Raw genomic sequence first — 25,365 nt, forward strand, 5'->3', positions numbered from 1 at the left:
ACAAAATTTGGCTCTTATCCTTGGCAAATATTAGGAGTGATGCCACATCCCCCCTCCATTTCTCTAGAACACCCTTGTCATCCCTGTCTTCTGAAGGGCAATTATATGCATGCTATACAGGCTGTCTCTGGGCCAGAGCAGACGAGCACAAAAGAATGGCCTAAGTCTGCTCAGGCCAGAAGCAGGTTGGAACTCCACTGTCCGCATGGCCCACTCCCATGGCAGGCTGTAGACGAAGGGGCCAGCCAGTGCCACCAAGAACCAGATTATCCCAGCTCCTTTTTCTCCACTCCTTAGGACCACAATGCAGCATCAGCGCAGCTTGTGGATGCTTTGGAGATGTTGTTTAAACAGCACGCATTGAAAGCAGCCAGAAGATACTTCATTTGGCCCATCTGTTTGGGCCCTGCATGTGTGTGTGTGTTTGTGTGCCTTCAACATGCCTGTCAACTTATAGTGCTCCCATGAATTTCATAGGGTATTTGTAGCAAGGAAAACTCAGAGGTGGTTTTGCCAGTTCCTTCCTCTGAAATATAGCCTATGGCACCATTGGTCTGCCATCCAAGTACTAACCAGGGCTGACCCTCCTTAGCTTCCAAGGTCAGATGGGATCTGGTGCCTTTAACATATTTAGGCAGGGTGTCCTGTATTGCCCCCCAAAGTAGTTCTGAGGTGCAGAGAATGCTATCTCATCCATTAAGCCATTTTTTCAGTATCTGTACATGAATTAAAGCAGTGTTTTTGGAATTGCTTATACAGTGGTGCCTCGGGTTACGAAATTAATTCGTTCCGCCGCGGCGTTCGTAACCCGATACATTTCGCAACCCGAAAAGGCTTTTTCCGAAGCGCGGCTAGCGGCTGGAAAGCCGCTAGCCGCGCTTCGCATTTGAATTTCGCGCCGATATTTTTTTCGTAACCCGAAAAAAATATCGTAACCTGGAACAGTTTTTTCCTATCTATTTTTTTCGTATCCCGGAAATTTCGTAACGCGATCAATTCGTATCCCGGGGTACCACTGTATAATTCTCTATGTTCTTTGGAGAAGGTGAAAGGTTACTAGTGCTCCCAGCAGTATTTACAGCATTTCCTGAGTCTTATGTGGGCAAAGATATCTGACCCTGAATGGTGCCTCTCCCACTTGTGATAATGACCTCTTATCTGCAAAGAGATGACTGTACACATAGCAAACCACTATCATTAGGAGCTGAAAACATTTCAGCAGAAGCTCAAATCATCGTCTCCTAGAAAAGGAGTCTGGCAGTTTACTATCTCAGCAATCAGATTTGCAAATGAAACCTGTGTTCACTTCCCAATGATTAAACACAAAAGAAAGAAAGCAACGTTGCAAGCTATCAGAGGTGTGACATGCTTCTGTTTCGACAATCAGGTCTCTTTTTGCATGTAAGCAAATCCCACTTGGAATGATGGGTTATTTGTAACAAGAAAAAAGTAGCTACTGGGAAGAGGAGGCAAAATGGGGATATTGCTTCCAATAAGAATTCTGCCACCACAGGAAATTTTCCTTCCGTTCCCAAATTTCTAGCATTGCAGTAACTTAAAATTTAGTTGAGCATTTGTAAATACAGTACTGCTTAGACACCCAAAGAAAAGGAGAAGGCAAATGTTTTGTACTTTGAACTCATTTTGCAGCTTTGACAAAGTAGAAAAGCAGTAGGGAAAGAGAGAAGCTGGGACATTTTTAAATGCACCTGAGAAAGTGGTAGGACAGATGATTAATTGGGACTATCTTTGCCAAATTGAGAGAGTTGGGTGATACAGAATACAAATACTGTATAGCAAATAGAAGAGTTCTAGGTGTGAACAATTTTCAGTGACACTCTCTGCTATTGTAGAAAATTTGGAGACCAATGATGAATTTCACTGGAGGGTAGGAATTTCTTATGGGGAATGGCAATGCCCTCATTTTGCCCTCCTGCAATTATACCCCTGTTGCTGTAACTACACTTTGATCCACAGCTTCATTGCAAACAATATAGGAAAAGAAAATGTAGCAATTCACTTGCACTTTCTCTCCTAGAATGACAGAAGCCTAGGACTGAGTGATAATTTTAATTCAGCTTTTTAAAAATTCTATTTGGGGTTGAAAGGAAAACAACTTGGAGGTTGCCTTTAAAGTTCATAATACAACCTGGAGCAGATTTACTACCCCTACTGACACTACAGCCACCAGCTACCTCTGCTCCTGTACAATCTGCAAATTTGCTTTCTTCTTCTTTTGGTCTAACCTCATTCCAAGGGCATTGCGTGCAATAAAAGACATAACTTGTTTATTCCCCCCCCTCCCTCTCTTAAAGTGCTGGTAGTGATTCTCTTGCTTTTGCAGTTAAAATGGAACTTCACCAGAAGGCTAAAGTAATGGGGAGGAGATGTTTTCTGTGGCTCAGGCAGTCAGTGGAGGGTGGTGGCCTCTGGTTCACCTCCCTAATTGGTTCAGGAATTGTAAGCACTTATTAATACTGATGACATGGATCACATCTCCTTCTAAAACATTGTAAACATACACAAATGTAATCCTCCCGTGATGTAAGGGTCCACCCATGTAAATTGTTGCAGGATGGGATTTTGGCTGCTGGAGTCCTGCCACCAAGGTTTTTGCAGGACCAATCTGGAGCTGTCAGAGTCCTGGAAGGATCAGGGCAAAGCCAACAAACACAGCCAGCTCTGCTCATGCAGGACAGCTGGAGTAGCTGGTGGTATAGGCATTTAAGGGCTCCACTGGCCTCTTCACCCTTCACATAGCAACACAGGCCCTTATCACAAGTGAGACTGGAACTCCAATCCAGAGCCAGTCCAAAGTGAAGGGGAAGCAGAGTCAATTTGAATCCAAGGCAATTCACTTGATGAACAAAATTGTGGTGATTCCTGAGTCAAAGCAGAGCTAGTGCACATTAAATTATCACACCAGTACATACCATGCGGATTCAATGATTTGAATTGAGACCCTTGTGCATGCTCAGTGGGACTCTGAATGCATCATGAACCTTTGCACTTCCAAGGTGAAGAAGGAGGCCACTTCCTGGTTCCAGTTTCATGTGAATGCTAGCCTCACATGATATGGAATGTCACCTATCCCTACATGCCCTCTGCTTCATCCAAATGTGTCACCAGATGATAGCTAGGGAGGGGACAGGGAAGGATGACAGCATCTAGAGCCCCATTGAGCATGCGCAAGGGTGCCAGTTTGAATCGTTGAATCCCTCTGGTGTGGTAATACAATGTGCACTTGCTCCGCTTTGCCCAAGTAGAGACCACAATTTCATTCCTCAGGTATGATAATACATCACATGAATTGCCTTGGATGTGAAGTGACTCTGCTCCCCCCTCGCTTTGAATTGGAGCTCCTGTTTCACATGTGATAAGGCCCCCCATGGCTGAGTGGGAATTTGAACCCTGGTCTCCAGAGTCGTAATCTAATGCTCAGCCCACTACACCACACTGGCAAGATGCCAGCTATTATCTTTTGCTGTTGTAGCTCCTTGCCTGTACTGCAAAGCCCATCCCATAGTTCCTCTGGAAGGAGCCTCCTTTCCCAAAAATCCCTTTGCCTCCCGCATTGCTCCCTGGGCTGTCTGGGGGGCGATCAAGCAGAGATGTCTTGCAAAGCCCATCTGCTGCTCAGGCAGAGGCGAAAAAAGAAAAAAGAATAGTTTAAAATGGTGTTCAATGGCTCTCCTCACACATCGGTCTATGAATGAGGAGCAGAGGGGAGGTTGTAATCCACCGGGGTAAAGGCTATGCGAATGGAAGAAAATGGCGCCGGCAATGCAGAAAGAGAACAAAAGGGTGACACCCCCAGGCCAGCTCCTTGAGTACTGCTCCTCCCATCTCCAGGTTCCTGCATCAGACACCCTTGTCATTCCCATTCGGATACAGCGAATCGTACCCCGCTTTAAAAAAAAACCCGCGTTATAACCTACTATTTTTTTAAACTGGTTTATCAGGCGTCTAATTCGAATTATATGATATAATTCGATTTTGAATTGAATCGCAGTGGAAACGATTCCGGGGCATTGAGGAACTAATTCGGACATCAGTGGGAACGACACCTCTTAATTCGCTTCACAATCCGCTTTATAGGCAAATGGGAACACCCTCTAAGAATTAAGAGAGGACAGCTTCTGCTGCAAATCATGTGAATGTTTCTAAGGTCCCTAGGAGAGACAGCAGTAAACTACCAGCAGCTGCAAAATGCTGAACTGTCAGTGTTGAAGTGGTAGTTGCAGGAATGAAGCAACAGAAAAATATCTATGCCTATGTGTATGCCATTTAGCTGGAAAGAGCAGTTTAATTGCAGTAAGGCATTGAGGTTCAATAACTACTCTCAGAGTGCTATTGTCATTGTTTGTAAGATCAATGGATCCTCCTCTCCCTTGCTGTTCTTTTTGTCATGCATTCAACACAAGTCAACATGACCTTAGGCTATTCCTATTTAAACTGTTCACAAGAAGCCATGATCTGAATGAGATTACAATTCACCCTTCTTTTACTTTCACACAGAAAGTATGAAAATAATTCAGGATTTTTGTTAATTGTTATTAATTTATGAAATTTCAAAATTATGGGTGCTTTTATATGAGGTGTGTGCTTTAGTTATGTTTTTAACTTGTGTGATTTTGCCATTTTATACTGTTTTTTAGCTAGTTGATTTTAATTGTCTTTTACATTTTAATTTTAATGTGTTAATGGTTTTATTTATAAGCCACCTTAGGTCCCTTTCTGGAAGAAAGATGGCATATGAATGAACAAACGAATGAATGAATAATATAAAATAGCAAAGAAAAGAAACAAAAAGAATGAGAGAGAGAGAGAGGGAGGGAGAGAAGGAAAAGGAAAAGGGAAGAGGGAAGAAGATATGAACAACAGTTAGGCATATACTTCACAGTACAATTAGATGATTTTAGACTGTTTCATGCCCAGGGATGGTAGCTATGACCAGAGGGAGAAATGAGGGCATTGTTGTTATGGTGGTGTGCCTTTAAGTCATTTCTTACTTATGGTTACCCTAAGGTGAAACTGTCACAGGGTTTTCTGTGACTGTGAAAGATAGTAGTTTTCCATGGCTGAGCAGGGAAGTTAATCTTGGTCTCAAGAGTTGTAGTCCAATGCTCAAACCACTATACCATGCTGGCATTGCCCTCTCAATAAGAATTTTGCCATTTTCATGAAATTTTCCTTCAGTCCCAAAGTTTCTAGCACTGCACTAACATATACTTTCAGTTAATCATTTAGAAATAGAGTTTAGCCATCCAAAGTGACCCAAAGTATATACAGTGGCTCTCCTTATCCAGTGATTTTTTTTATCCATGGATTCAAGCATCCACAGCTTGAAAATATTCCAAAAAAGTATAAATTCCAGATAGCAAACCTCGATTTTCCATTTTATATAAAAGACACCATTTTGCTATGCTATTGTATTTAATGGAACTTTAGTATCCAGGGATTTTTTGTCCATGGGGGATCCTGCAATGAAACCCAAGTGGATAACAAGGGCCCAAATTTAAGAGTTCTAGGTGGGAATGCTTTTCAAGGTCCCACTCTCTGAAATTGTAGAAATTTGGAGATTGAAGCAAAATTTTATTTGAGATGAATTATCTTATCTTGTCCCTACTTTAGCTACACACTGGCTTCTTACTGCCTTAGATTATAAAGTATATGATGACTTCATTTACTTCAAAATATGATAAATCAGTCTTCCTCCGTTTAGGGATTTTTGCTCTTTTTGCTCCTGAACTTCTGCTCTGCTCCACTCTCTTACTCTAATGGTACCAGCCAGTGGCATTACTGACCTTTGTGTACCCAGTGCGGGTGTGTGTGTGAAAGGCCTTGCCCTGTCTCCCCCCAGGCTATCTGCCCACCCAAACCACTGTTGAGATGGGCAGCCCTGTAGCCTCCAGCGTGCCCATTTAGGGTCCAGCATGGCTGGGGCATGCCTTCTTCAGCAAAGGCCTTCAGGATCCAGTGGAGCTGCTCAAGAGCAGCCATGATGAACCCTGAAAGCAGCATACCCTGAGCAGCCACTGATGGTGATGAAGGTGGTGCTGTGGCCTCCGGAGCGCCTGTTTAAGGTCCACTGCAGTTGCTGGGTGAGCAAGAAAGGAAGTAATACCCATTATCACTCAGCCATTAACTGCACCTGTCTCTCTGGGTTTACCACCCCACCAAATAACACTCCCTTCTGGAGTTTCACCTGATACAGTCACCACCTCTGTATTATGCTAGTTACACCTCTGGCACCACCAGTGTTACAGCTAGGTTCATTTTAAACAAACATATTTTTAAATGTCTGGTTGATCACCTGCTTTCGCTAAAGCAGTACAAATATGTTAGTTTTTGATAAAGCAAACAGCAAAATGATTAAACATGGGCATATCTATGCTACCTCTTTATACTGCTACAGAATGCTTCTCCTGACTTCTTTCAGAGGAATCTTGGGAACTGCAGTTCTGTCAGTGGGTCAAACTACGATGGGTGAATGAAGGCTGCCAATACAGGCCGAGTCTCCCTTATCCAGAATTCCAAACTCCAAAATATGCCCAAAATCAAAACTTTTTCCATGGGTAGCTGAAATAGTGACAGCTTTGCTTTCTAGTGGTTCAGTGTACACAAACTTTGTTTCATGCACCATGTTATTTAAAATATTGTATAACGTAACCTATGTGTGTAAAGTTTATATGAAACAAACTAATTTTGTGTTTAGACTTGAGTCCCATATCCTAGACAGCATATTATGCACATACATGCAAATACAGGTTTTCCAAAGTAAAAATAAAAAATCCAAAATTCAAAACATTTTGGGTCCGAATTATTTTGGATAAGGGATACTCAACCTGTGGAATAAAGCTGATTAGATCTTCCTTTGATTAGATCTTCCTTTGATAGCTATTCTGAAAAAACAAATACATATTGCAATGATGAATGCTTTTTCTTACCAGTATTCCTGCTCCCAGAATTCCATGGAAAAACCAGACCAAATCAGTGATCCTGCTGGCTTCTAATACTTCTCCATTGGGGAAGTAGAGGAGGAGATTGGAGATAATAGCACAGATAGCAAGTGGGAGCAAGGCAATCCCAATGCATTTGGTGCACGTACATTTGGTGCACTTTCCAGTACACATCATGTGTCTTTCTTTCCTTGGAAAAGATAAGAGAAAGACATAGAGAAAGACAGAAAACATATGGCACAAAAGGAAGCATTAGAGTTCTTCATAAAATTATCACCTTATTTGGGGCTGGATTATAAACAAATTCTGAAGTCAAGGAGTTAGTTTGTGGAATTCACTGTCCCAAAATGTCTTGGAGGCTGCCAACTTGGGGTTCATCCAGACTTCCCAATAGTTCCAGTAAATGTTGGGGTGTTCTGTCTGGGGATTTCATCCCTTGTAATGTCTTGTGATGCTTGTTTCTACTCCTGCATCCATTCATGTCCTTAATATACTGCCGTTTTAGCCTTGGTTTGTTGCTGATTGGAGTGGATTTATACACTAGTCCCAATCTACATGTTTCTTTTCAAATACAGTTTTCTTGCTATATGCTTTAATAATGTCAGCATGACATCCTTCCATCTTTTCCATACCCTTCACAATCTCAGTGTTTATTCCCCTGTGTTCCTCCCTGAGTATTCACATTCCATGGCTCACACACTGATTTTTACATACAAATGTTATAGTCATAGTGCTAAAGTGATTAGATAGTGCTAAAGTGATTACACCCACTTTAGCACTGTAAATGTAAAAAGAAAAGAGAAAAAGAAATCATCATCATTATCATCACTGATGTTTATATTCCATATTTCCTTCAAAATTAAGACTCAAGGCAGCTTCCAACTGAAAACAAGGGCTGTTATTCTACAGTTGGCTACTTAAATATATTTAACTATGCATAACTCTACTGAAAGCAATACTGAAAGCAGCCACATATAATACCACTGGGGGGGGGGGACCCAACAGCACAAAAAGTGAACATTAAAATAAAATTAAACTATTTGAGGTATGAAAACAATTTTAAACACACTCTTAAGAACGATTAAAATGATTTAAAACAGTTCAATTTGAAACAATACAGCATCATCTTAATAATCTATTCTAACTGGAAATGTGATGATGAGGGAACAAAGATCAGAAGAAAATCACAGAAAAGAAATCACATCGCCATTCAGTATATCATCCGTTGTTGTTATTTGCCTCCAAGTCATTTCCAACTTATGGCAACCCTAAGCTAAACCTATCATGGGGTTTTCTTGGCAAGTTTCTTCAGATGGGGTTTGACATTGCCTTCCTCTGAGGAGAAGAGTTACCCAGTGGGTTTACATGGCAAAGCTGGGATTTTAATCCTGGCCTCAAGAGTCATAATTTAGCACTCAAATCACTACACCATACTGTGGGGCCACCAAGCAATACAGGGGGCAGACTCAAGAAAATATGCAGGTGAGTGACATTTACCTCTACCTGTAGTGTAGTGTAATTTCCCAGGATAGAAAATACACCTTTATACCCTATGGATTTTAAAAGGTGTAGCTGATACCAAACATTTACAGAACAAAAATCGGGACAAGAGTAAGGCCAAATGGATATTTTAGAAAAACCTACACCTACAATTCCCACCAAATCCCAAGGCTTTGATGCAGCCGGCAGTCTGGAGAAGTCCTTAGATGGCTTTAGAGAGAGAGTGGATAAATGTATGGAGCATGGAGTCATCAATGTCTACATATCACCTCCAGTGTCAGAAGTATGACGTTTGTATACCAGTTACTTGGGAGTTTGAGATGAAGACTACGATCACCCTGATATCCTGCTGGGGGGCTTCCCAGAGGCAACTGATTGGCCATTATGTGAACAGAATGTTGGACTATATAGACCAGGGGTGGGGAATCTATGGCCCTCCAGGTTCTGACAAACTCTCATCATACCTCACCACCAGCCAAGCTTTAGCCAGGCTTGAGACAGGTTGACTTGAATGATTTCCTGATTTAACTGTACAATCCCTGGTGGTGCAGTAGGAGCCCTGGTGACACAGTGTTTAAATGCTTGTACTACAGTCACAAGCTTGTGAGTTTGACCCCAGGGCTCCAAGGTTGACTCAGCCTTCCATCCTTTCATAATTCAGTAAAATGAGTACCCAGCTTGCTTGGGACAATTGCTTTACAGACTGTAAACTGATTAGAGAGTGCTGAGGTCACTGATAAGCAGTATAAAAATGTAAATGCTGTTGCTATTCCTCATGAGGGCTTGGTTGTACGCCTTTCCCTTATGGTAATGCTATATGTAGTGTCACCATAAAGGGTGGAGCTACAACCAAGCCTTCATTATTCATCTTTCTGCACAATGGCCCACCAAATACCAAGAGACTGGCCAGAAGTAGCATATGGGGACAACAGCGCCCTCCTCCCTTATTTTCTCTAGCCGGTGATGTACAGAGGGGCACACTGCCTCAATATGGTTGGCAATATATGACCAACAGGAGTAGACTACTAGCCATTGACAGCCTTATCAGTCCATCCTACATTATCCTAATACGGTTCAATATTTTGGGTGTGTTCTACGAATATCAAAGAAAAGTAAGCAAATTCAACATGAAATGCAACATGTTAAAACGTTTCAAACAGAACTGCAAAGATAATAACTAATTAGTGCATCTTCCTATTATATAAAAACACTAGTCTAATAACAGATTGGCAAGATGGGAATTTGGGTAAAATCAGTCTTCACTGGGAAGGTGGCAACCCCATATAATTCCCCATCTATAAGCTGACATTAACATTAAATAATGATTGAATTCAACAGTACAATATGAGTTCCCAAAGACAGCATCAATGCTTACCTTATTTATATTGCAGGTTGACAAATACTGTATATCCCAAGCTGTAAGGTCTCCAACAGGAGACAGGATGGACCCTCTCTTAATGATGGCTTCAGTTTTTATACTTTCTTCTTTTTCTCTGTATCAGCACAGGAACCTTCTGGAAGTGGGATTTCAATTAAAAAAGTATATGATATCATCACCAAAGAAGGAGGAAATACCCAAACACAAAAACCCCCATTTAGCAGGCATCGAGGCCATGTGTCACTGCATTAATTGATTTTCTTTTTCAGGGACTGTTCCACTGGTCAATGGCCACCTTGAGGTCACATTGACTTTCTGTAGCTCGGTACAAATCTCTGCCCGTCACCACCATTACTTTATTAAATGCTTTGCTACATCACAACTCAAGGAAGCAACAAAGGCATACACAAAAGAAGGAAGGAAGAAATCCAGAATAAATGGGGTTAGAATCAGGATTTGCCTTTCCATATACAGGAAGGCTCCAATTTTTGGAGAGACCAATTTTTATCCTTTGCCCATGCATCATTCACCTGATATTTGTTGGAGGGGCTGTCATGAGGAGAAGAATTAGGAAAATATATTTCTTCCAGCCTAGTTGCACAGACATTTTCTTCAGCTGCCCCCAGATTGTGGAATGACCTGCCAGAGGAGATTTATCAGCAGAATGTACAGTCTGAAATCAAAACAGCAGTCTCTTCTGGCAAGCCTATTCAGATTATTTTTAAATGAAGATTTTTAAAATATGTATTGATTGCTCTTAATATGTATTGTCTTTACATGCTCTTTTATGTGTCTAATTTGTGGTTGTTCCATGCCTTGGTCCATAGAGAGAAGTGGATAAAAATGTGTTATTGTTGTTCTTATTTCACCTCCCCATTTGCATACAAGTCATCAAGCTCTTACAAGGTCCCTCCTGAATAATACTTTGTTATTATCCCCTTTGCCATATCCCCTTTGCTTTCACATGAAATATATATATATATATATATATATATATATATATATATACACACATATACATACACACACACACACACAATAGTATACAGATAGGGTTCAGCCACATGATCAGAAACCCTGGGGCAGTCAGGGCTACCAATCATATGGGGGCCCTTTGCACACAGAGCTATATGTGCGCAGATCCCTTTTCATGATAACGTCAATCATGGGATCAGTAGATGCGATTTGTCTTCTCTTGCGCACATTCTGTAAGCTACCCATTAGCAGCAACAAAGTAGAGACAACCTCCATCAAAAGAGGATATACGAATTTACACACACAAATGGACGTTTTGAAATTATTACAGTCATTTAAATAGAAATATAGAACATCCCATAATGGAGAGAAAGACTGTGTCATAGTTCAGTTTGCTTTACAATGGTCAGTAAACAAGTTCAAAGCCCCTACTTCAAGTATTTATGCTTCTTTGTCCTTATATTAGGCTTGGATTGGGCAGTCTCTCAAATAAAGGATACATTCAAAGAGGGCAGTTTTCTGGCAGACTTCCAAATGGAGAACTGTCCTCTGTAAAACATAACCCAAGGCCACTCTAGAGTAGGCAACTCTAACATTCAGTAGGCAACTGCACAGTCCCTAACCCTAGTACGTTTGGGGGCTGCCATGAATGCGTGGCCCCGCGCACACATTGCACACGTCAGTGACATTGCAGCTGTGCCGCATCCAAATGGTGCAGCACAGCTGCAATGTAACCGTGCCATCCTATGGTGTTTGTAGCGTCGAAGCAAAGAGCTGCTTCTGCGCGTTCCTTTTTTGCTGCACAGCAGCAGCGCAACATTTGGTTGCTGCGGTAACTCTGTGCAGCAATGAGTGGCAGCTCCAGCTCGCCTTTTGCAGGCGGTGTGTATCGCACCAAAGAAAACCTTATGAAATTCATGCTCGAAGAAAGTTGGGATAATAAATAAAATTAAGATTGCCGTAAATTGACAGGTGACTTGAAGGTGCATGTACACACACATGCAGAGTCAGTGAGTTCAGCTGACAAAAGATCTGCCTATTTACAAAGGTCTTTGTCTGCCAATTAAAAGACCTCACTAATTTAGACTCCATATAAGGAGGATTCCAGCATACGCTCCAACGTTTCACAGATGAAAATCAGAACCCATGTAGCCAAGCAACACCAGACTGGTCAATATGGCAAAAAGGAAAGAAAGAGGAAGACCACACAAATGAGGATACGTTACAACAATTTGCTTTTACTTAAGTCTACTGAGAAAGGCAATATTCTGCCTCCACCTCTCTGCTTCTCCTTGCTGAGTTGAGTACAAGCTGCTTTTGTGCTTTGCCCTCAGTTTGCAGCATCTAAAGTAAACTGAAGACAAAGGGGGAAAGTGAACGGTGAAGAGAAAAACTGGGACATTTTAAAAACTATTGAAAAAGCACGCAGGCAAAAGACCATTCAAAATTGTTCCTGCCAAATCAGGACTATTACAAGGATGTTCCAGCATAACATCAACACTAAAATCAAGGAATTAGTCCATTGACAATCTGGTTTATATCCTCTCTGGAGAAAACACATTATTACACCAAACATAACAAGCAAGATTTTCAAAGGGATTAGCCATACTGCAACAAAAACACCAGAGTCCTTAAAGAATAACAAGTTTGTTGTAGCACAAGTTTGTTTGTAGAACTTTTATGAATTATATCTCAGTTGATCAGATGCATGAAGTGTCATCCAATGTCAGGTACGTGTTTTCAAAATGAAGTTACAGAAATTGTCAGAATGCCTGAAATCTATTTGTAACACTTCATACATCTGAGGAATAGTTTGTGAAAACTCAAGCACCAATCAAGTTGGTAGTGTTTAATGTGGCACAGGACTTTTTGTTGCTTGGACCCAGCAAAATGCACTTTGGTACAGACTGCTTTACAAAGAACTGGAGTACCTCAAAAATACATTATGATATTGAACTGACCCCATCTCTCCCCACGTATTTCAGAACTATTCTTCCACAGCACATTCTGATTATAGGATCTTGATAACATGCCCCCTTCCACTATAGATTCTCCTACATACTACTCATCATTAATCAAAGGTGTGGATTGAACAAGCTCATCCAAAACTAATCATGCTCAGCAGAGATGTACTTACCTTTATGAGACAATCCAAAAAAACCATGAACTGCACACATATAAGAATGAAGTTAAAATTAAATGTCTGTTGCAAGATTGAACATAAATTTTGACCTGGAGTTGTTATTACAAGTAAGTAAGCAAGCCAGGGAAGAAGCAAGCAGTAGTTTCTACTGCATCATTTAGAGAGAGAGAGAGAGACAAAAGGGGGGGGGAGTGACTGTGAGATGTGTGTGTTTTTGTGTGTTTGTATGTGTCACCCTGTGCTATTGATTTTGAAAGTACTGCTAACATCGCTCTCTGTTCCACTGATCAATGGCTCCCAGTTATATTGATTAACATTGCCTTGCTTTTGTTCCTTCTGTTTAAAAAAACCACCCTGAAAATGTTATATATCTATATATTTTAATTGCAATGAATAGCACAGCCAACAGGAAAGGGAACTGAAACTTCTCCAAAAACAGCCCTGTTTATCAGCCACAGCAACATGGAAGACCCAGTTTACCTGAACCCCTAACCTTAACCCTTGGTCAAAAGTAAGAGTTATAGCCTGTTACTTGCCCATCTTCGCCAAGAGATAATTTGGATTGTTAGTGTTTGATATAATTAGTATGGATACAGATATTTTCATAGTGGTTTAATGCTGAGGGGAGGCAATTATAGATTATATTAACAACGTTAAGGTCATAGAGCACTTCAGAAAAATCCTAGTTCATGGAATTCCTAGTAATAGTAATAGATTTAGTTTGTTTAAAAGTGGCATCATATTAAATTACCCAAAATTCCTTCCCACTAATCTGCCAGTTTGTTGCATACACAAAGGCCATCTTTTTATGCTAAGTTAGGTGAGCACCAAACAGACTGAATCTGAACAGGGTTAAACCCACTTGACTCTGACCTGATTTTACAAGAAGGTTACCCAGTAATTTTCACAGCGAAGTGAAGATCTGAATCCAGTGCTTCCTGATATTAGTCCACTAATACCATGTTCTGGTGGGAACATTGGAGAGGGCCTTTTTGATGGCTGCTCCCCTGACTCCAAAACTCCTTTCCTAGAAAGGTCTGACTGGCACCCTTCTTGCTATGTTTCTGTAGGCAGGTTAAGACTTGAAATAAAATACAGCAGGCCTTTAAAGTTTGACTGCTCAAGCGGACCGGATCTTGCAGAATTGTGCAGTATTTCTGTGCTTGTTTATTTAACATTTTTAAGACTTGTGTTTTTTAACTGTTTTCAATTCTCTGGATGGTTATCATATAATTGTAGGACCAGTGTGGCATAGCGGTTTCAGTGTTGGACTAATGATTTTTTTGAGCCCTGGTGGCGCAGTGGTTAAATGCCTGTACTGCAGCCATTCACTCGAAACCAGAAGGTTGCGAGTTCAAGACCAGCAAAAGGGCCCAAGCTCGACTCAGGCTTGCATCCTTCCGAGGTCGCTAAAATGAGTACCCAGATTGTTGGGGGGCAAATTAGCTTACTTGCTAATTAGCTTACTTGCTGTTCACCGCTATGATCTTTGGAATAGCCGTATATAAATAAAACAAATTATATAAAAAATTATTATTATATAAAACCAAACTCGGTAACAGGGGCATCCTACACTCATCTATTTCCCCCATCTGCAGGCTAGTTTCCAAGCCCAAACTGATCTTGCCATTTCATTTCCATATCCAATTGCTATATCTTTGTCCACAAACAACCATAGATTGTTACAGTGTACTATGACTAATTATATGTTCTCTTGTTTGTCATCTAACCAGTATATATTGTATTATATCTATACATACTTTATTTCTTTTTATCTATTTTCACACTGAATATTTAAATAAAGGTTTTCCTCAATGAATATAGTATTTTGTATCTTCTGTTTTACCTTCAACACTTCTAACTTGGTTTCCTCCACATAACAACAACTTCTAATGTACTTAAGTCACTTTCGAGAATTCTGAAAGCAACTTAAATAAACGTGTGAGTAAACAAGAGCACTGGGAAATCAGGGTTGCGGATTATGTGGAGCTCTTCTCTTTGAAAAATTACTTCTCTAGGTGGAAAGTGAGAAGCATGGTGTTGGAAAGGGCAGGCTACTTTATCCCTTCTCTACAGACATTTGATTTAGTTTCAGAATGCTCTGAAAAGAGCTTAACATCTAAGGAATTTCAGGTTTCCTTGGAACACAAAACCCCCAAACTCCAGACCACTGGCAACAATGACAATCTCTGGCCATAAGAGGGAGCCTGAAGTATATAAGAACTACAACTAAAAGGTAATTCTGTAATCATACAGTATGAGAATTTTTTGCTTGCTAGCTCACTTTTCTTTCAAGTGTAACTTTCTGGTGCCTTATTTGCTCTGGAAGGAATTACAAACACACCTCATTGGGACAGGAAATAAAACCAACCCTGAAGTGAAGTTGTGTGAACCAATGTGTTTGGTCATTGCAATTAGGCTTTGCAATAAGTAAATAAGCAACAGTATCTTTTCAGATAAATGGTTCTGAAGCTCTCCAGCTTAAGGACCATGTATTTGCTGAGAGCCCCTTAAACATCTGGCTCACAGTGCTCCAATATAGTATTGCTCCAGGGCATTATGGAAAATGTAAATGGTTGCCCACCATTGCTACAGGTAGGCCAGCCCTAGCAGTTGGATGACCACATGCCTTAGTTTACAGAGAACTGTCCGTTATTCGAAGGACTGTCTGGTCCACATCTGGCTTAAAGGGTTATGAATTCTCAGAAGGAAAAGTCAAGTATTTTGATGTTGCTCACCAGCATGTAATACCTGGAGAGTAGACTGAGCAGGCCGATAGTCTTCTGCAACTGGCTAATCCCACATCAGTGAGGCAGTGACTCTGCTTGGGGCATCAGTCTGAAAGTCAATGGAACTGTCCAAGTTGCAGGTGCAAGATCCAAGGATTTCGCAGATCAAATTCAGTTTAGGCAGCACCTTTGAAAATTATACTGAAACCCAGAGCAGATTCACTGCCTCACTGGCATGCAAGCCACAAACATGCATAGGCAACTATGCCTGAGTAGCCCCTGAAGTGGCAGGTTGGGAGGTGTGGCCTGTTAGGCTTCATGTGGGTCCTCAGGGTCATTTTTGCAGCATCCAGTTCCTTCAAGATCTTGCCATCAATGCCCTTCTGGCATTTTAAAAGATGCTTCCATACTTGTGACGAATACCACTACACTGTTATAGCACCATTATGGCACTATTCTTTCACTTTATCTACTATGACTACTTCTTGTGGAAGTCTGGTGTTTATACTTTAGTGAGGTCTAAGAGCTCTCTAGCTGAGAATTCTAAATGTGCCTCTTTAAACTGCAAATCCCAGGATTCCACACAAGGCAGCCATAGCAGTTAAAGTGGAATTAAAGTACTGTAATAGTGTAAAATGTTATTCAGCTAAGAGTAACCATTTTTGCATTGGAGGGCACAGAACCATTTGCTCAAGCTTCCTCCTCCAAAGCAAGAATCAATACAAGTTGTTGCTCCCTGTATTGATTTTTCATACACACACATGCACATCATTTCCGCATCTGATGCAAGCTGTGGCAGATGCTAGCTTGCAAACAAGATAGTAAAATGTGGGCCAGACAATACAACTGTTACATCGAATTCTAATTGGTTGACTGTCCGAACCCAAGGGTGCTCAACAATAGCTCCTCTTCATCCTGGAGAGAAGTGAAAGAATGAAAGGCTGAGTCAACCTTGGAGCCCTGGGATTGAACTCACAACCTTGTGGCTGCAATACCAACATTAAACCCCTGTGCCACCAGGGCTCCTTGTAGCTTGTTGTGACACCAAAGCTCTCTGACAGAGAAGGCTAAATGTCTCGCAAAACTACAGTTACCAGAATCCCCTATCATTGACCCAGGGCAGTTAAAGCGATCTCAAACATGATTATTTTTGCAGTGTGTTTTGGATCTATGTTTGTTTTAAAATAGATTGGTTCCCAATTGGCAAAGGGGTCAGGCAAGGCTGCATTTTACCACCCTATCTGTTCAACCTGTATGCAGAAAATAGCATAAGAAAAACAGGGAGAGTCAGAAAGAGGAGGAGTGAAAATAGTAGGAAGGAACATCAATTGTCTAACATACATGGATGACACCATAATACTGGTGGAAAATATCACAGTCTGGGGACAATTTCTAAGGAAGATCAAAAATGAAAAGGCAAAGGCAGGGTTTATGCTAAATATAAAGAAAACAAAAATAATGAACACAGGGGAAATACATAAATTCATCCTAGACAATGAGGAAACTGAAATAGCTAAAGAAGTCCTGCACCTAGGATCAAATATTGATCAGAAGGATGACTGCAATTGAGAAATAAGAAGACTAGGAATGGGAAGGGTCGCTATGAAAGAACTAGAAAAGATCCTGAAGAGTAAAGCTATACGTCTGAACACTAAAGTTAGAATTGTCCGAGCAATTCCTCATCACCATGTACAGATGCGACATTTGGACAGTGAAGACATTGGTCTCTATAAAAGACAATAATGCTAGGAAATGTGAAGTCGAAGGTTTTAATGGCTGGCATCCATAGTTTTTTACATTTTTGGGGGGGGGGGGCTATGTGGCCATGTTCCGGAAGAGTTTATTCCTGATGTTTCGCCAGCAGCAGTGGTTCATTAGTTGTCTGCTGGGGTTCACTAGTTAAATAGGCACCCTGAGACTTTGCCATTCAACAATAGATCAACACAGAGATTCACATGTAAATTGCTTGCTCTCAACCAAGGGTCAGAGAGCATTCTCTGAAGATGCCAGCCACAGCTGCTGGTGAAACATCAGGAATAAACTCTTCCAGAACATGGCCACATAGCCCAAAAAACCCACAAAAAACAATGCGAGGAAAGAAAGGTCTTAGAAAGAGAGGAAGACTGCAGGCTAGATGGACTCAATCAGGGAGGACACAGGCATGAGTTTGCATGACCTAAGCAGAGCAATGGAGGATAGGGGATCTTGGAGATATCTCATCCACAGGGTCGCCATGGGTCGGGATTGACTTAAGGGCAGTTAACAATAACAGAGAAAAAAGATGATATAAATAAATAAATAAAACTACCAGCTTCAGAACCATCAACACTGGACATCCTTCTTTGATATCATAGCTACTGAATTATCTTTCCTCCCTTCTTTTCCTAAATGTACAGTTAGGTTGTGGTTGGAGGGAAAGGACAGCTGGCTTACATGAACTAATAATCTATGGGTGCATCTACACTGTAGAAATAAGGCAGTTTGACACAACTTTACCTGCCATGGCTCCATCCCACAGAATCCTGGGATTTGTAGTTTTGTGAGGTACCAGCACTCTTTGGCAGAGAAGACTAAAGGCCCTGTAAAACTACAAATCCCAGAATTCCAAAGGATGGAGCTGCAGCACTTAGTTGTGTCAAACTGCATTACTTCTACAGTGTAGATGCATCCTATGTTAATCATTAGGGAACAGCTTCACTTTGCTCACTCTGTTTTCTTCATTAGTTCTCCAAGACTTTTGACTGCCATCGGCTATGAATGAGCTACTATTCCATCAGCACATGATAGTTGCAGGATGTGAGGGTTTTTTGTTTTTGCTTTTGGTAAACTGAAGAAGTCAGGAGTGGAAAAAGCTTTAGTCATCTGGTAGGATGAGTTTAAACAAAGTATGAGAACCTATCAAAATGACTAAAAGGAAGTCAAAGATGTTTTCTTTTTCTTTTTTGGGTTGTGTGTGGAAAATTACTAAATCCGGGATTTGCCCATCGATACACATTTGCAAAAGAGTTAGCAACAGTATTGTGAACTCATTTATTTTGGAGATGCCATTCCTTTGGAAATAACTATGATTATGGTTAATTATTGTAATTGCACCATCACAGTATATGAAGTCTAATAGAACAGAATAAGGCGAAACAAACCGACACCTAACCAAACTGATCCCTGCCTTAAGGCACTTGACAAGCCATATTTTAGCACTGGTGGAGACAGCAAAAGGGTCAGAAGAGGTAACAAGGTATGATGAAATCCCTTACTCAATGGACTTTAGACTTATAACTTAATGCACCTTAGGTCCTTATCTTAATACCACTACCTTCAAAGGCACATTTGATGGGTACACAGGTAGGGGCCTTCCCAGTGGTCACTTCCAAGAAGAACTGGCATCCTAGAATTATAGAGTTGGAAGTGTCCACAAAGGCCATCCAGCTCAAACCCCCACCACTACCATGCAGGAACTCACAATTAAAGCACCATCTAGCTCCTGTTTAAAGACCACTAAAGAAGGGGACTCCACCCAGGGAGTGTGTTCCACAATCAAACACCTCTTACTGACAGAAAGTTCCTCCTAATGTTGAGGTGGAATCTCTTTTCCTGTAGTTTACATCCATTGCTCAGTGTCCCAGTATCTGCTGCAGCAGAAAACAAGCTCCCTCCTCAATATGACATCCACTCAAATATTTAAACAGGGCTATCATATAACCTCTTAACCTTCTCTTCTCCAGGCTAAACATCTCCAGCTCTCTAAATCATTCCTCATAGGACATGGTTTCCAGACCCTTCACCATTTTGGTCGCCCTCCTTTGGACACGCTCCAGTTTCTCAACATCCCTTTTGAATTGTGGTGCCCAGAACTGGACACAGTATTCCAGGTGGGTCCTGACCAGAGCAGAGTGGCACTATTACTTCCCTTGATCTAGACACTATACTTCTATTGATGCAGCCTAGAATCACATTGGCGTTTTTAGCTGCTGTATCACACTGTTGACTCATGTTCAACATGTGGTCTGCTAGGATTCCTAGATCCCATTCGCATGTAGTCTTGTTAAGGCAGGGGTAGGCAACCTGTGGCCCGCGGGCCGGATGTGGCCCGGCAAGGCCTTGGGACCGGCCCCAGCCTGGTCCTGCCGCCGATTGCCGCCGGAGCCTTTGGCCTCTCGCGTGAGGGCGTGGGGCCTTTGGCCTATCAGGAGGAGGCGGGCAAGGGGGGGCAAGCGGCAGGCAAGGGGGGGCATTGTTTTAAGAAGCCCCTGAAAAATGCATTTTTTTATTATTTTTTTTTTTAATCAGCAATTTTTTTGCGTGTCCTTCAATTTTTTTTAAAAAAAACACGTGTCCTCCATTTGAAAATTTTGTCTTACATTTGTCCCGGTTTATTTATTTAATTAATTCTAATTTTTTTTTAATTTAATTATTTTTTTTTGGCTTCGCCCCCCCCCCCCAGTTGTCTGAGGGACAGCAACCTGGCCCCTGGCTCAAAAAGGTTGCCTACCCCTGTGTTAAGGTGTCCCCCATCCTATATCTGTGCATTACCTTTTTTTTTCTTTCCCTAGTACCTTACATTTCTCCCTGTTGAAATTCATTTTGTTAGTTTTGGGCCAGCTTTCTAGTCTATTCAGATCACTTTGAATTTGTATCCTTTCTTCTGGGGTATTAGCTACTCCTCCTAATTTGGTGTCATCATGTGCATATTTCATAAGCATTCCCTCTATTCCTTCATCCAAGTCATTGATAAAGATGTTGAATAGCACTGGGCCCAAGACAGATCCCTGTGGCACCTCACTGGTCACTTCTCTCCAGGATGAAAAGGAACCATTGTTGAGCACCCTTTGAGTATGGCTGGTCAACCGATTACAAATCCACAGAACAGTTGCATTGTTTAGTCCACATTTTACTAGTTTGTTTGCCAGAATATCAAGGGGGACCTTGTCAAAGGCCTTACTGAAATCAAGATATGCTACGTCCACAGCATTCCTTTCATCTATCAAGCTGGTAATTTTATACTGTTAAAAAAAAGAGAGAGATGATGGGTTGTTTTAAGTTCACCTCCCACCACCACCCCAAAAAAACCAACTGCATATAACTAGTTTTCCTCAGCCTAAGTGCAAAACTCCACTTAGAGGTTGCAAGGAGTCTTCTTCATTAAAAATAATCTAATCCGTTTGGGATAGGGCTATATGAGTCTGCGCTAGGGCCCATGAGGAACCACTTTGTCAGTTTCCCTTTCAACTGAGTTCTGTGTAAATTATTTTGATTTTTTTTCCTCCATTAATTTGAAGGATGGATAATAAATCTGATAATATGTATGCAACTGTGAATTCCTGAAGACTGGCAATTCAGACAAGAGAGGTTCTGCTTAGCTGAAGATTCCACAGCTTTGCTCCTACAATCAAATCCCAGGGTTTTTGTTAGTACTTGGGAAGGAAATGAATTTTTTTAATGAGGTTTTGTTTATTTTTTGACTCTCGGCTATAGCAGTTGCAAAATGAATGACTTGAATTATGCTTCTGGTCAATTAGCACTAGCAAATATATGCGGACAATTTTGTGAGGCAATGCACCAGTTTTTTGAAGCTAAGACTGAACACTTTTGGCTGATACAGCAGGTACTTTATTGCTGATATAGGATGGAACACACCCACAAAGATTATGGTGTAAAATAAGTTACATTACATAACCAATTTTACTGCCAGCCAAACTTTGGAAAATAATCTCTCTGCTGTCAGATGAGTTTTTTATAGCCAATTTGCTATATAATTTGTATTAGTGTACCTCTAATGTAACCTGCCCTACAATCCTTGTCAGAAGGGTGGATAATTCTCTTTATTTCTTATGTTCGGATTGAAAGTGTCATTATTTATGCAGCAAAAACAGCACAGCTCTCACACAGGAGGGAAGTACAGTCGACCCTCTGTATCCATGGATTTTGCATCCATGGGTTCAACCATGTGCAATTTGACAATATATATTTTTAAAAAATCCAAAAAGCAAACCTTGATTTTGCAATTTTATATAAGGGACAACTCATTGTAAATAATTTGAGTTACCACCTGCATTCTGCCTTGGGACTTGAGTATCTATGGATTTTGGTATCCATGGGGGGTCCTGGAACCAAACTCTAGTGGATACCAATCATAATCATAATCATTTTTATTTATATTTCCTGCCTCTCCCTTCGGATTGAGGGTCCACTATATATTATCAGCAATTTCTTGGGAAAGGTTGGCAGAAATAAATCCCAAATACAATAAAATAAAGTATAAACAAAATTTTCCAGTTGTACATATACGTGTATTTTTCTCTGGAGGGGATTCATAGCTTTAACCAAATTCTCAAAGGTATCCGTGTCTCAGAAAAAAGTTAAGGTTAGGGTTACCAGTTCAAGATTGTCTGATGTGCTGATGTCAGTATGTGTTATGCATTAAGTATCAATCACAATTGCTCACAGCTTGTCATTCAAACACACACAAATACAGGTAGAGAGGGAAAACATATTTTCCTGTTTTGAAATTAAAACAGAAATCTTAACTAAATGGGCTGTTCTCAGATCAAGGCCAAAGGAGGAAATTATTCCTTCTCACTTATTTAGGGAGGGGGTATGAGGAACATTTAATCTAGCCTATTTGCTTCTAGCCAAATGGTAGAAGCAGAGTGGAGGGTGAGCCCTGACACCAAAATGACTGAAAAAGGGGAGGAGGAAGTTAATTACTTAATACATAGGACCCCCCCCCCACTGCCAGAGCTTTTGCAAGTGGCATCAAGAAATTAATTAGGCCTTGCAAATTGTAGCAAGGTGACTCTGTGTGTGACTATGCTTACAGAATGCTTACACCCAGCAAATATGTGGCCTGTCTGTTACCCAAAGACAGGTGGGGAGACCGGGAGGTTCCCAGCAACTATCAGCATTAATTCAAATGTTGGGGAAATTAGCTTTTGCAAGAGGTTTGGGTAACTTTTAGGACCATTTGCACCTGTTTATACCAGTAATAGGTGAGGAGAACACCAGCTTTGGGGTGAATTAAGAGAGTTCTTTTTTGAAAATATGCAGAGCACAATCACACACACACACACACACAATATCAGTTTACACCAGTGGTTCCCAACCTGTGGGTCGGGACCCCTTTGGGGGTCGAACGATCCTTTACAAGGGTCGCCTAAGACCATCAGAAAACACATATTTGCATGTAGCAATGAAAATAATTGTATGGTTGGGGATCGCCACAACATGAGGAACTATATTAAAGGGTCGCGGCATTAGAAAGGTTGGGAACCACTGGTTTACACAGACACAGCATGTAGAGCTAACCCAAATGGAAACATGGAAATGGGATAGTGGAGTTTTTTAGGTGGTTGCAGTGGGGTGAAATTACCTGTCTGATACACAGAAAGCTGGAGTGCCTCAGAATGGGAGGTCTGAGGGCAATATAAAACATACACAAAATGCAGAGATGTTTGACTGGGAGCACAACCGGGGGTAGGCAGGGAGATTGGTTTACTGCTTTGGGTGCAAGGAGATCCTTTATTTCAAGGTGGAAGAGGAAATGCAGATGACTTTGGGGAAGGAAAGAGCAATTGATACACTCATATGGATTTGACTGTGTTCTTATGTGGATGTGCACATGCTCCTTTTCTCCTGGGAACCTGACCTAGTGTTCTTGAAATGTCATTGATCTCTCAAAAACACACTATCTCCAGATATGACATATGAAATACAAGTATCCCCGATTACAGCGTTGGGTATGCAGGGCATGCTAACATGTCACAAAACAATCTATCTGCATGTTGTTGTTTTTGTTGTGTTCCTTCAAGTTGTTTCTGATTTGTGGCAATCCTAAAGTGAACCAGCATGGCATAGTGGTTTTAGTGTTAGTCTAAGGTCCTCTACAGACAGGCGGCTGAATACCGCCCCTGTTTGCCCCTAATGGAGGCCATGGCAACCACACACCATGGCCTCCAGAAGGAGCAAAAAGAAGCCCTGAAAAAGGACTTCATTTTGCATCCCGGAAGGGGCGCCATAGGCACACTGGTGCACCACGATGATGTCCCTTCCATGCAGTGCCGTTTGAGCACTGGACCCGGCATGCATCATCATGGCATGCACCATGTGGAAAGGCACATGAAGATGGCACCGAGGCAGCGTGGTGTGGTGAGGGCTCGGAGCATGTGGACGCTCAGCCCTCACTGCACATACAGGCCAGCAAAACTGCTGGTCTATACAGCCCCTAAGGCTCTGGAGGCCAGGGTTCAGTTCCTTGCTCTGCCATGAAACCCACTGGGTGACTGTGGACAAGTCACACATTCTCAGCTTCAGAGGAAGGCAGTGACAAAACCTCCTCTGAACAAATCTTGCCAAGAAAAGCTGATGCTAGATTGACCTTAGATTGGAAAAGACTTGAAGACACACAACAACAACAACAACAACAACAATGGTGAACCTATCGTGATTTTTTAAGCAAGATTTATTCAGAGTGGGTTTGCCTTTGCCTTTGTTTTCTTCCAGAGAGAATGTGATTTGCTCAAGGTTGGCCAGTGGGTTTTAATGGCTAGGCAAGATTCCAGCCTTGTTCTCCAGATTCCTAGTTCAGCACTCAAACCACTGTACATGCTGGCTTGCTATATCAGCATGTTTGTCATTGTTGTGTGGTCTCAAGTTGTTTCACTGGATTTTCTTGGCAAGATTTGTTCAGAGGGATTTGCCATTGCCTTCCTCTGAGCCTTGGAGTGTGTGACTTGGTCGAGGTCAGCCAGTGGGTTTCTCTAGCTGAGTGGGATTTCGAACCTAGGTCTCCAGAGTCATAGTCTTATGATCAAACCACTGCACCATTCTGACTCATACCATTGTGTATCTCTGCTGATATAGAAGAGCTGGGACATGTTTGTTAGAACACGTCGACAAACAAAACAAAACAAAGCAATAGGGCCAAAGGAGAAAGAATCAACCCAACTTTGCAACATTTGTCCAAAACACACTGCCGAAATAATCCAGTTTGACACCACTTTAACAGCCATGGCTAGGAAATTCTGGGTAATGTAATTTTGTGAGACGCTTAGCCTTTTCTGTCAGAGGGTGCCACAATAAGCTACAATTCCTAGGATTCCCTAGCTCTGAGCCAGAGTAATTAAAGCAGTTTCAAACTGGATTGTTTCTGCAGTGGAGTGTTTTGGACCATTCTCTGTTTTTTACAAAGTATGTCACTCTGGAAAACCATGCAAAAGCACAAATGAATTTGTGTGCTCATGTTGTGGGTCTTCAAGTTGCTTCCGACTTATGGCGACTCTAGGCAAGCCTATCATGTTTTTTTTTTGGCAAGATTTGTTCAGGAGGAGGTTTGCCATTGCCTCCCTCAGAGGCTGAGAGAGTGTGACTTGTCCAAGGCCCAGCATGGAATGGAACCCTGGTCTCCAGAGTCGTAGTCCAATGCTCAAACCACTATGCCATGCTGGCAATGAATGTGTACGTCTCTTCATTGAGTCCGTGGGACAAACAACACAAAAAGTCAGCTCCACACAGGAGGCCTTCGCAGGCTGGCCAAAGGCCTGGTTGGCATGGCAACCCCACACCACTGGGCCTTTCTGTGTTGCTCAAGCCTTCTGGCCTGTCCCCTCATCAGACCCAAATTGCTGAAAGGGAGGAGCATTGCTTTGTCCATTCTTTCCTGTCTGACTGGTTGGAATGTTTGTG

At 41.6% G+C, this 25,365-nt stretch overlaps 1 protein-coding gene across 1 annotated transcript in view; it reads right to left on the bottom strand.

The window, feature by feature from the left end:
• LOC121927112 (transmembrane 4 L6 family member 1-like) overlaps positions 1-7,139 on the bottom strand; it is a 27,283-nt gene extending 20,144 nt beyond the window's left edge. The window contains exon 1 of the mRNA XM_042460671.1: positions 6,951-7,139. Coding sequence (XP_042316605.1) covers positions 6,951-7,139 — 189 coding nt within the window. The remainder of the gene's footprint in view (positions 1-6,950) is intronic.
• Between the last annotated feature and the right edge of the window lie 18,226 nt (positions 7,140-25,365).

This window comes from Sceloporus undulatus, chromosome 3, assembly GCF_019175285.1.
Source record: "Sceloporus undulatus isolate JIND9_A2432 ecotype Alabama chromosome 3, SceUnd_v1.1, whole genome shotgun sequence".
Classification (NCBI taxonomy): Eukaryota; Metazoa; Chordata; class Lepidosauria; order Squamata; family Phrynosomatidae; genus Sceloporus; species Sceloporus undulatus.